This window comes from Penicillium arizonense (genome assembly GCF_001773325.1).
Source record: "Penicillium arizonense strain CBS 141311 chromosome Unknown PENARI_contig007, whole genome shotgun sequence".
Classification (NCBI taxonomy): domain Eukaryota; kingdom Fungi; phylum Ascomycota; class Eurotiomycetes; order Eurotiales; family Aspergillaceae; genus Penicillium; species Penicillium arizonense.
In genome coordinates this window covers 1441504-1453871 of record NW_019173284.1, presented here as the reverse complement: position 1 = coordinate 1453871, position 12368 = coordinate 1441504, and the positions used below count along the sequence as shown (strand labels likewise).

The window sequence follows — 12368 nt, the reverse complement described above, 5'->3', positions numbered from 1 at the left end:
GGGGCGGGGGGCTGTGTGGGCAAATTCGAACTGTGCTTATGGAGGGGCTACATGTTCATCATTTCCTATAACGATGAAACAATATTTCCGGTAATTTATGTAATTATTAGATGGATACTCTTTGATAGACGCACTCGTGATTATGAGAATTGTCAAAAGTACACAACCCTAGGCTAATGGACTTACTCCGCTAAATCCCATTTGGGACGTAACAATTCAAATACCCTACCTATGGCACAAGAAATATTGCAGTGACATATCAATAGTTTAAACTCATCCGAAAAACCTAAGGTTGTCAGACTGGACGATGGTCTCAGTTACAAGCTAGATCAAATCTTGAGAATTCTTTTCGAAAGACGTTTAGAGCTTTCATTTTCTAAGAAACGGAGCCAATCACGATTTTCCGCATACACGATCACTTCGGACATGTCAGATTTTACTAAGCTTTTTTATTTACTTCTTGGATTCGGAATGATGAAATTTCCGTCCTTCGCCATTTCGAGCAAGCAAGGTACACACTGGGGCAATTAGCCCTGCGATGATCGTAGTGATGATTGTTTGCCTTGGCAAGCGGGATAAGCACTAGTCTTTAACCGGCACTAGTGATACATTCTGAACAAAATCACCTTCCTTCCCCTACCTTGGGGGCCGGGCAACGTACTTACCCATGACACTATAGCGAATAGAACACTCGCACGGTCAATTGCGAATAGCTTGGTCGTGCTATGATATGTATATGTTGTGATAGGATGTTAGGATAAAATGTCACGATACCCGTTTCAAGGGTCGGCGAGACCTTCAACCAATAAATTACAAGAATTCAAATGTGGGCCGTCCCCGATGCTCGTCTTCAACCAAAGTACGACGCATCTCATAGGGAATCCATGGCTTAGAATGTTAATCGTAGGCTCAAGGATTAAACTCAGTATTGAAAACTATGCCAATCAGAGAGAAGAATTCATCTATTGCCAACACGATCGGAACCTTTCCGTCCTGCTACTTCCCCTTGACTAGGAGACGGCCCTCCGGTTTCCCTGGAGTCTCCTCCGTGGCTGAATGCTCATAATTCCGGGTTAAGCCTTCATATTGGCTTGAAATTACGTTATGCAAATTCCCAACAGAACCAAGCCAAGCGTGGCTGCCTTCGAGAGCCGTCAGATCATTGCCTCATTCTGCCAAGACTTCGAAAGTAGTTGTCAAGTTTCATCCCCCGCCTGCTTGCAGTAAGATCCCCAGACAGTGTTCGTCGCCGGTCTCAGCGGCGTAATGCAGCGGCAGCCAACCGGCCGCGTCAACCATGCTCGTATTGGCACTATACCGAAGCAGCTCACGTACGATGTTGTGATGACCGCCCCGAACGGCTGCATGAAGTGCTGTGGACCCTGTTCCGTCGACTGCATTAGGATCAGCGCCGCGATCAAGGAGAAGTCGAACCGCCGCGAAATGACCTCGTGTAATAGCGATATGTAGGGGCATCGTCCAAGTTGTCGACCCTGCTCCACTATCGGGCATGACGTCGCGATTGCTCCTTCGTCCAACAGGCCGAGTGGGTGTATTTGCGGGCAATGTGATAGGGGCTCTGTGCTGCTGTTCTGCCATTAAAAGCTCTTCGGCGTAAGTATAGCAGCTATCACAGAAATTTGGAGTATGAAAGGCTGGTGAGGCTGGTGAGCTATGAAGTATGCATGAGTGTATTGGCAACCGGTCTCTTACGTTTGCTCGGGGTCGCGGAAGGATTTGGGTCCATGATGCATGCACAGGGGCCAAATTGGAGTCGATCCTCAAGTGGCAAACTAGATGATGCCAAGTAGAGGTCCCTGCATTCGGGGCTTTGCGCTAAAGACGTCTCGTTGGAGAACGAAGTTTCCGTGGACAGGCCGTCGGCTCTGTTCGATGTATGACTCGGTCCGAACAAAGCTGACGAAATCAGATCTTCTTGGCAAGGGCTCACAGGAGGCATACAGCTGCGTTGGCTGGTTGATGTCGCTGGGCGATATTTCTCCAAGTATGGCTTCACACTCGATCTGCTATGGTCTTCTAGTAGTCGTGATCTCTTGGAATCTGTCTTCACATTCTCACCTATTTCTGTTAGTTATGACTCAATGTTGGTGGACTATACAATGTACGATGTTTGCGCTGTGCTATCCTGTTGCGCTCCCTTCGCCTTTCGAGCGCCAAGCTATCTTGGTCCATCATGATGATTCGATTTGCGGGAACTTGTCAAAGAGGTAGCGTATTTGAATGATTCGGTACTAAGGGTTCATAGAATATAGGGAAACCCAAATGCAGAGGAAATTGGCACTTATATAGCTAAGCTAATGTCGAAGTGGCGACTAGCTTCCTGATCTACCGGGAAGGACAGCGAATTCGGGCCGGCAAGATGCAACTTTGCTCACAGTTACATTGTGGATGTATTGGACTCTAGCTACGCCATATTGACCCACTTTCTTGGCTGCATAATGAAGAAATGCATAATATCATGGACTGTTTCATTGATGCCTCGAGACTTGGTGAAAGCTCCGACGGATCTCACGTGTCATATCTCCAGCTGCTGACTTGTTGATTCCAGGCTCGATTCTAGCTTTCACCACATATCGCGCCATGCCCTGGATAAAAACCAGTTTGGTGAACCTGTAGCATAGTAGTATGTTTACGATAAAATAAGCTTCAGTTGGCACTTTGAAATGAGTTATTGCAAATTAAGGGGAAGAAGCCCCCCTCTGAGGGAGCAAGTGCAGAGATGAAGACTGACTAGTTCGTTAGCTTTATGGTCCACCGCGAGAAGTTATTCCGAAGGTATTCCTTGAGCCCTCTTTTTATATCCATTGTCTCTGTAATACGTAGAACTTCAGCATTATTTTGAACTTAAAGTTTTGGATTGGCAGGACCCTCGGTTCTTGTTTCTATTGACCTACACGTCTACATAATAATTGTGCATTACTACAAATTTAGGCTTCCATTGATAATATGATTGAGAGCGGAATTTGAGATGCCGATCTCTACTCTCAAGGAAATAAAGCATTCTAGTGTTGAAACCAGTGGCAGTAGCACAGAAAGACTGGGACCATATTCAGCTCCGTTTACTCTGCAAGAATAGGCCAATAATGCACCACAATATGACTACTTTCTCTTCGGATTCTTGACTCCATGACACAATGTCAGCTTACGCGGTCTACGCCATAAGAAGCCACGCTACGATTCCTGCCGATTAGGGGAGTGGTTGGTTTTATGCTCTTTGTTGGTATCGAATAGTCTGTTATGATAACTGCCATCGTGCCATCCCCATTTCACCATAAGTACTTTTAAAATCACGTTATCTCCTAAAAGTCTTTCATTTTAGGCTGTAAACACATAGAAACATCAAATCCAAAATTTGTGGCGATTCACATTCTCCCTTTCTATTCCGGCATATTCCTGATATCCTCACTTTCTTCATCACTTTGATCAATATATCCCAATCTATCTTTCTTGGCACATCATGACCGCACTCGTATACTTCAAGCATGGACACGGAGCTCGGCAACCTCAACATAGGGAAATGTCTTCACATCAATGTGAGCTTGAGTGATCTTCGCCTCGATAGCTGCTGCGCTAAGAGCAGCGCGGGCAATGGCATCAGTGTCACAAAGGGTGACAGAGTTCACACCTGGTCTAGCACCAGCAGCGGTTACCCAGTGGACCCCTTCAGTTGGAACGCCGACAGCAAACCGCTTTGGGTGCACACGGCCATGGGTATCAATGAGATGGTATGGGCTCCCAGTCACATCAAGACCACCTGTCTCGTATCCGTCAATAGTGTGAGCGCGACATTGACCCGTTTTGAACAAATGGGAAAGAAGCTCATCCCCCGTGTTGCGGAGCGTCGGCTCTGGCAAGCGGGCTTCGATCAATGTTGTAACTCGGATAGGCTCGCATGGCACCTCGGGCGAGTGGACTAGCCAGGCCTCGTCCTGGGCCTTTACCTGGGGATGGGGACCCAGGACTTCCAAAACTCCAGCTTCCATAAGCGCAATCATTTGCTCAATACGTTTGCGGGGAGGCCCAATTGACACATAGGCGTTGAGCGGTGTGTACCAGCGATCGAGGTGCTTCCGATGAGAAGTACCGGTCAATCCATTGTGATCCACGATCAAACGCAGTTCGTTTCGCAGATCGCGCATCACATCCAAAGCTGCCTTTAGTGGACCGTTCAGATTTCCAAGTGCGGCCTCCTTGGCGTCTTCGCGAAGGTAGTCGATCAACCACTCACGCCACTGAGTGGTGGTATTGAAAACTCGGTCGCCCTGTGGACGCTGAATACGGTCCCAGGACCACCGCTTCTCTTCCGAAATACCAAACTCATGAAGAACTTGCGCTTCCTGGGGACTATTTGGCTCAGTTTCTAGGAACCTCTTCTGGAAGTCGGTTTGTTCCGACCCATCACGCTTCAGTAGAGCCAAGTAATAAACGGTTTCCACTTCTTTGGACACAAGAGGCCAGATATCCTGGAGGAAGTCAGGCGCTTGTCCAGCATCAGAATGCTTGCGGAAAGCATTGATGACTTCTTCAGTGAAGACGAGGGGCATGTGGCGGCCATATGCCCCTTTGCCGTTATCACCACGGGAGTGGTATGGAATACCACGACGAGATCCCGCAATCATCCGAGGCTCATTGCCCGATGGGTAATATTTCAAGCCGTTAGGAGTCCCTGAGAAGCTACCACCCCGGGATGTTGTTAACAAGGCCATGTAGTCGAAGAAATTGAGACCAAGACCACGCAGAAAAACCTGCTCTCCAGGAGCAATAACAGAAAGATCAACATCTGCCGGGTTCGAGGGCGGGATATAATGGAGGCCATTCAGCTCTGCGTAAGCATTGAGTTTCAGTTGTTCAAGGTCCGGAAGCAGGGAGACGTGACCCTGTGCAAGAATGACAGCTGCGAGGCTAGAAAGGGTGCGGCCATTCGACAGCTTGAGCGTTTGTTGGCCATAGGAAGTGTCGTCCAAGCGGACAGCAAAAGCAGAATGAACCTCAATTTGCACTTGAGGTGGTGCTTGTCGCACAGTCTCTTGAAATATCCATTCAAGATATTTTCCGTACTGAGCACGGGTTCCGTAATCATCAGGCCCAATGTCAGGGATCTTGTCGGCGGCCCAGTTGTAGAGACTTGGCCCTGGACGGATTGGGCCTGAGCAGACAATGCTATCATCGGTGAACAGGGTCACCTGGGATGTGACGGTGTTCATCAGAAGTTCATCCGACTGCTCTGTACGCCATACACGACCCGCGCCTGGAGGCGATGGATCAACGATATGAACGGTCAGTCGTGCTCCTGAGGCAATGAACTCCGGTGCTGAGGCACAAAGACGCTCCAGAGCGCTAGTTCCTCGAGGTCCAGCACCGACAATGGCAACATGGGTGTGCACCTCAGTAGGCTGAATGGCGGAAGGCATTGTGATTTTGGTTTCAGGGAAATAAATATGACGAAGTATGACTTTTCAACAAAGAGAGCAGAAGTAGGGTTTCCAATCTTAGTGTTTATACTCTTCGTATGCCTGAGTCTTTCAGAAGAGGCTTTTGGAAAGTTGGTACGTATAATGCAGAGGAATCCAAAGCCCCTTTTATATTCTATCAGTACATCAGGCCCTCAATTGAGCTTTTTCATGAGCTGACATCTTTGATCTCGCCATTAAGAGGCCACCCTGACGAACGGTGCCTTCCGTGATTCACACGTGCAGCATTGCGGACCAATAGTCCGCAGTATGAGCAGCAACTAGGCTCTTCTGACGATGAAACACCTCGAAATCCCGCCCGACTTCGGGCAAGTGGACGTCGTGAGTGTTAGAGAATTGAAGATCTCGATGCAGTGATCGGGATCCACACTCTTTCAATCTACCTTTAGGGTAAGAGAGCCACGAAACCCGATGCCGAATCTTGTTTTTCGGCCCGCATTTTTTTGCACTAGGGCAAAAAGTGGATTCTGTCTCGCGAGAAGAATAATATATGAGACGACTAACGATGACCTTGCATGCAGATAGTGACCTTGCATACGAGCTATGACAGTGCGGGCATCAGCAGCGCAGATCAAAGGTAACTATGAGACGCTGAGAAATTTCCGGTGGTCCGAATTGCGTATGCAGCTCAGTATTCTACGGGAGTATGAAGCCGAATTCTTGGACAGAGCGTGGTTGAGGAATATTCTCAGCATCCGAACAACGAGCTACAAGCGAATTGAAGATCCCAACTCCCTCCCCTTGGGACATGTGGCTACTAATTCCGATAGGCTAATTGATTGAGTAAGTTTACCACATTATGGGTTGATGGCAACAGACCTCTATAGTTTGTAATCGCAGAAACTGAGACCACGCAGGCACGATCAAAATTCTGGTTCTTTTTTCACAATGAATACGGCTAGATGGGAGTCTGAGTAGCATTGAGACTTGGGGGATTTGGGATTTTCTTTTTCTATTTGTACTAATGTCACATATTCAAATAGATGATCTGTCCTTCGTATGGAAAGCATTAAATCAAATCCCACCACAGGCATGATACGAAGATTCCAAGCTAACTCGTCATTTCCATCTTAAAACAATGAGAAGCAATTTCTTCGTCCATACCAAATCAGGCCTATGGACGCTTATATTCGCCTTTCTCTATCATCTCATTTATGGTTTTCTCCGTCACCATCATTGCCTCGACACCAGCAGGGGTGCCACAGTAGACTGTTGCCTGCAGAACAGCCTCTCTGATTTCTATCTCTGAAAGACCGTTGTTTATAGCACCACGGGTGTGCAAAGCGAGCTCAAGCCATGCTTTCTGGGCAATGATGATTCCAATATCTGCAGAATATCACCAGTAGATATTAGCAACCTCGGGCTCTCGCTGTCAATCACGAAACCATGCGGAAATTTGACTTACTCAGAAGGCTGCGCTGCTTTCGGTCCAGCCCCGGGCGTTGCCAGACAGTACCCCATGCCCATTCCGTAATGAGCTGCTGTCCGGGCATCGTGAAGGGTGTGGCATTTTGCAACGCGTTGTTGACATACTCATCCCCAAGGACTGCTCTCCGCATTTTGACTCCCTCTTCAAAGAGGTGCTTGTGCAGCTCGTCAAACTTCGAGACGTCGGACATATTTGCAGAGGTTTTGAATTATGAATACAATATGACTTGGGATGCAGGTCGCAATGGCGATTCCGATTCTCGGGAAAGTAAACCGCGGTGGTTTTTCGCTGCTTTTTGGCAACACTTCTCTATTCGTCATTGGGGAGTATTATAAGACAAACAAGCTGAATTTAAGTGAGGGATTTCTTCATCCAGGGTCCCTTGATCAGATTAAGTTCGTGTGTGTGGGCTAACTTTCGGTCATCGGGCCCACTTGAGATCTTCCCGTCAGCGGTATGAAACACCTGTGGAGCCGAATCACCCATTGACAGGAAGCCTGCAAGCCATGAGGCTTCCCGCGTGCTTTTCTCAGATTAGTGGCAATTACAGTTGTCAGAAACATGCAGGAATCAATTTCAGCCTGTGGGGCTTGGCTTTTAATCCGCAATATCCGCTCCATCCGATGAACATGGCCTTCCTCATACAAGAGCGACCCCAAACACTTTCACGTTCGTAAGACGAAGACCATTTTCCTAACTGAGAGCCTGCCCCACCAATATGGGTGGCAACATACTGAGCTCACTGCAGCTAAACCCACTTATGTGTCATAACCACGGTCTAGATCCAAGAACTGCAACTTGTCATGCCCCATGACAACAACGCAATACTACATGCTATAAAGTATAGAGTCGAGATAGTTTACCACTAAACAATGGGTCTCATACTTACATAGCTGTAGTGGAGGTTTCGTTGAACGGGAATGCAATTACCCCCGTAGCTGATCTGGTGCAACAATGCGTCGGGGAAACAATTTGCACCATATTCCAAGTCTCTTGGCATTTATGACCGGGTCTTTCTTTCTTTCTTGTGGGTCGGCTAAAAGCTGCGCCATGTCTGCTTCATGAGAAGCTTCGTGGAAAACCCTTTGTGTCTGCAAAACGTCACCTGGTGCCGTGAATGCTTTCACGAACGATCTGAAGAACTTTGCAACAGAATTGCTCTAATCGCACACTTCAGATTCCATGTAAGCCGGTTGAGATTGCATCATATCTCTCACAGGTCGTCGAAAGAGGCTTATTTAGCCTCTGGGGAAAGACCTTGCGCAAAGGGTCGGCATGAGCTTAAATCCTCTGAAAATGCACCCCAACCGTTCCTCACCAAGTGAGGAGAGATGTCAGAATGGTAATCATGACGCTGGAAACGTTATCTTTCAATTGCTAGTGGTGGACGATCAGCCACCGTCAGCACGACAATACCGAAGATAAACGGCAACGGGAGATAGCTGCTACATCTTATCATTCCCAGCCTTAGGGACAAGGCCAGTCTTACTTAACGTTAAGCCAAGACACGAGATAAGGTAAATTTGCCAATTTGAATTGTTTGAAACGCAAATGCTAAGTGGATTGGGTAGACATTATGACAGGGCTCCCCATTATCCGGGCGAATACATGGGTCTATTCTGTCAAGAGCTCCATAAAATGAGCCGCAGCTCTCTTTCAGACATTCCTAGCTGAATGCGGCTTATTACGCATATCAACTGGACAAGATTTCTAAGAACTGTTAAATCATTATGAACATTATGTTATGACATCTCTTTATCGCTCTAGGGACGTTGTTGTGGTCGATAGGCACTTGGTTTGTTTGGTTCAAAGTGATTTGTATGGTTTCCAGAGTCATCATATTGGTAGTTTATGTTTTCTATCAATGACTTGGCCTATAGACAGTATGTGTCTCATTCCTGAAACTTCTTTTTGTTTTCCTCTACCCAGTGCTGGAACTTGACCGGGTGCTTTCCTGTGTACTTTTGAATATTTCCAACAGCTTCCTCAAATCCAGTCGCACGGAAGGATGCGCCTGCATTCTGCATAACATTATGTATCATCCAACTGGCCACAGGAGGGGGAGTCCCTATTCTCAACAAATTCTGCAGAGCTTGATCTGCCCCAATTTTATGGATCTCGACTTGCGTTCCCAGACTCCCACTAATCACGGCGACAGCGTCCTTCAATGCCATTTTCTCCGCCCCAACCAGCCCCACGATATGCTGTGCAGTACCATGCGCGAGTATAGTCCCACACACTCGTCCGATATCCGATGGGGAAATCCAGTCAAATTGGGCCTCGGGGTTGGGCAACTCGACCAGGCCCTTCCTGATGCCACGCTTGTGTTGAAATATATTGCTTGCGAAATAGGCCGGTCGGATGGCGGTAAAGTTTTCGACCCCAAATATATCCTCCAACGCGATCTCTACCTGTGCGTGATGCCAAGCAATAAAATCGGTAGGCGACACTTCTCGGGGGTTACCTTCCACGGTGAAGCTACTCAACAGAACAACAGACTCGACACCGGCTTCTTTGAGCGCCAGCAGGCTAGGTCGCATGCCATCGTCGGTCCCGAACACAGCGTAAATAAAGACCACTTTGGCCCCAGTCTCATTGACCGCGGCTTTGACTGTCTCAGGCTTAGTGAGATCTGCTTGAATCTTTTCGAGAGAGATGTTGTCCAAGTTCGGGATAGGTTTTGCGATGTTCCGCACGGCTAGGAAGACCTTCGCACTTTCCTGGTGAGCCTGAAGTGCCGCCGCAGAGCCAACATCCCCCGCCGCACCGAAAACGAGGACACGTGGTGCTGTGGCCATTGATTTAGGACCTATAGATATCTGAGCTCCCCTGTTACTGGCTTTGTCTTTGATTGAAGAAATGAGCGCCTGGGATGAATGGGAAGAGAAAGCAATTTGGAGGGGCTGAGTGGCGGTGTATACTTCGGCCCGGCCTTCACATGAACATGCACAAGCCATTTGCTCATATATAAAGTTACTCGCTTTTCCTTTTTGGTTCGTTTAGTGAATGTTTTTACAGATAACAGTCTGGTAACCCTACGAGTATATAGTCACGCTCACCTGCGTGTGCGAAGGTCCCATTGATACTTGCCGAAACGACTACTCTCGCCAATAGATATTACTAGCGGGATATGTCAGATAATATATATCTCACACATGCCAGCCTCTTCGTAATAACTTTCATGATTAGGAAGTGCCTGACATTAGTGCATACTAAACCAGCAAGGGACCTGTTTCACGGTAACCTTTCAGATGCATTTTCCCAACGCTGGTCCAAGGAAATAATCTTGATCATATTCTTGTTCTCCCTGGCTTATAAAGCCGCATGCTCATGGCTGCCCAGATGGCTCACAGGGCTATGAGCCGAACTGAGTCAGTCGATCCTTGGCTACTCAACAAAATTAATACTACGACTGAGAGTATAGTGAGGTTCTACTTACCACCCGGACCCACTCCACTTACATAGATCCCAGAGACTTCGGAATCCTCTTGATTGTCTTGGGCGTAGCAACCAACGAGGGTACTTATTTTGGCTTGTGCCAACCCCTTTTTTGGTAGATGGCAGGCCACAATCTTTTGTGCATTCTTCACGACAGTGTCTAGCATAGGTTTGTGGTGGAACGTAACTCTCAATATATTCACATCGATGGTGTACAGTAGTTTAAAATTGAGATGTATGTCTCTCGGCCTTCATTCGGGGGGCTTGGAGATCTTTGGTTCATAAGGTTCCATTTTTCCATGTACTTCGCCGGCTTTCCGTTTCATTTTAGTGTATCCTTCGATTCCAGCGAGCATCACATAGGACTTGCTCATAGAGACATGTGACATATCGACCCCTTGTTGTTGGAGCGCATGATGGAATGCCCGAAAGTTGGCGGCTGAAGGTCGATAATGACCACTGATAACAACAGCACAAGATCAGTGGATATTCCCTTCTATGATATACTGTCTGTGATTCAACATACCTCAGCGGTGCCAAGCTACGTAGCTGACCGTGTTTGATCTTGATCATTCCAGCTGCGGCGATGCGAGCACCTCTAAGAAATGAGGAGTGTTGGAAGGCGCCCGATTTTTTAATTCCAATGTACAAGCGAAAAGAACTGTCTGCGACCTTATAATACTTTAATAAATGGTCAAAATCTAAATCAACGCACTGGAGACTTACAAAGATCCACATATTTTCCTTTTCGGTGGACTTGCCCATCATTCGTTTGAATGCAGTGGTCGGGCTAGCATGAAGGACTTTCTTCATCACCTTTGCAGCCTTGTACTCCTCTTCCGTGAAAGGTTTCGTCTCCTCGTCGGACAAAACACTGCCCATGCTTGTTGTAGAAGATAACGTAGAAGATGATGATGATGATGACGAAGAGCTGGAAATAGACGCAGAATCCGCGGTGGTTTCATTTCCAATGAATTGCGGTGCATCATCCTCTATGCCTACAATCCCATCGAGGCTGTCTTTAAAGCGTGTACTGTTTGTCCACACTAGCTCGTTACTTTTGTCCCATCGAAACAACCCAGCTTCGTCCACTGTGACCAAATAATTCATGCGTTGCTCGCGGGTGAGATAGCGAACTTGCTGTTTCTCGAGCCGTTCTCGTGGGCATTGCTCAAGTTCCAAATTCCGTCCTTCGCCATAGTCGAGCCAATAAAAGAAATTTTGGTTGGTCGGTGAGTTCTGCCAATAGTTGTGGTATGAGCGCAGATTGCTCCCATGTCGATGTTTCAGATCCACAATTTCCAAGAAGTATTTGAGATCCATCACCTTGGCGGTTGCCCCCGATGAGACCACGTCACTGTGGGTTGACTTGGTCCCGGTGGAAGGAGATCCCGAAACACGGTCATCGTCACCGCCGGCTCGTCTAGCAACGCTGACCGCTCGTTGCCAGTTCCGTCGGGCTTGGTTGAAACCATCATCCGCCGGTGCGACTTGGAGATTTGCGGGTCGATGAAGTTGGTGCCACTGGGCTTCGCGGAAGGCCTAGGGGCAAAACACAGTCAGAGTTGTAGGGGCATAAGTAATTCAAAACCGTACCTCCGCCCATCGTGCCGAAGCCGATAACCCAAATCCACGAAGCTCTCTTCGTGTGCGGTAGCCACGATACACCCTCTAACAGAAGAGATATGTTTCAGCTGGAGTTGTTGCCCACGGGTCCATCAACTGTACCTGAACCGTTCGCGCCGCCCGCTCAATGACGTCACGTCCCTCGGGCGAGGGAGTGCGGGCCATGGAGGAAATACCTACTTGAAAAAGGATAGTACAATATATTCAGGTTCGGTTTTAGTAAAGAAAAGCCGATGAGAGGGAAGTTCGGAGTGTCAACTCCAGGTGGGCGGAGGTGCAATTCAAGATCTTTGTCATCCCGGTTTTTAGCCTCTCAAGGTGGGAGTCCATCTTATCACTTGTCATCTTTCATGGCAGAAAACCAACCTACAACATCTTCTGGT

The 12368-nt window shown here is 47.7% G+C and overlaps 5 protein-coding genes across 5 annotated transcripts; all 5 read right to left on the bottom strand.

The window, feature by feature from the left end:
- Window positions 1-1203: 1203 nt before the first annotated feature.
- Window positions 1204-1747, bottom strand: PENARI_c007G10669 (ankyrin repeat domain-containing protein; the record flags this gene model as incomplete). The annotated part of the gene is made up of 2 exons (XM_022631180.1): window positions 1204-1655; window positions 1714-1747. 2 exons carry the CDS (start codon window positions 1745-1747, stop codon window positions 1204-1206), a joined length of 486 nt encoding a protein of 161 aa, XP_022489463.1.
- Window positions 1748-3497: 1750 nt separating this feature from the next.
- Window positions 3498-5432, bottom strand: PENARI_c007G05347 (FAD/NAD(P)-binding protein; the record flags this gene model as incomplete). Its single annotated transcript, XM_022630939.1, has 1 exon — window positions 3498-5432. One exon carries the CDS (start codon window positions 5430-5432, stop codon window positions 3498-3500), a length of 1935 nt encoding a protein of 644 aa, XP_022489244.1.
- A 1174-nt stretch (window positions 5433-6606) lies between these two features.
- On the bottom strand, window positions 6607-7111 carry PENARI_c007G09754 (uncharacterized protein; the record flags this gene model as incomplete). Its single annotated transcript, XM_022631132.1, has 2 exons — window positions 6607-6818; window positions 6898-7111. The coding sequence occupies 2 exons, from the start codon at window positions 7109-7111 to the stop codon at window positions 6607-6609; spliced, it is 426 nt and encodes a 141-aa protein (XP_022489304.1).
- A 1702-nt stretch (window positions 7112-8813) lies between these two features.
- On the bottom strand, window positions 8814-9719 carry PENARI_c007G04701 (uncharacterized protein; the record flags this gene model as incomplete). The annotated part of the gene is made up of 1 exon (XM_022630907.1): window positions 8814-9719. The coding sequence occupies one exon, from the start codon at window positions 9717-9719 to the stop codon at window positions 8814-8816; it is 906 nt and encodes a 301-aa protein (XP_022488997.1).
- An 891-nt stretch (window positions 9720-10610) lies between these two features.
- Window positions 10611-12150, bottom strand: PENARI_c007G10084 (IQ calmodulin-binding motif protein; the record flags this gene model as incomplete). The annotated part of the gene is made up of 4 exons (XM_022631150.1): window positions 10611-10818; window positions 10886-10957; window positions 11075-11901; window positions 12088-12150. 4 exons carry the CDS (start codon window positions 12148-12150, stop codon window positions 10611-10613), a joined length of 1170 nt encoding a protein of 389 aa, XP_022489210.1.
- Window positions 12151-12368: the final 218 nt, after the last annotated feature.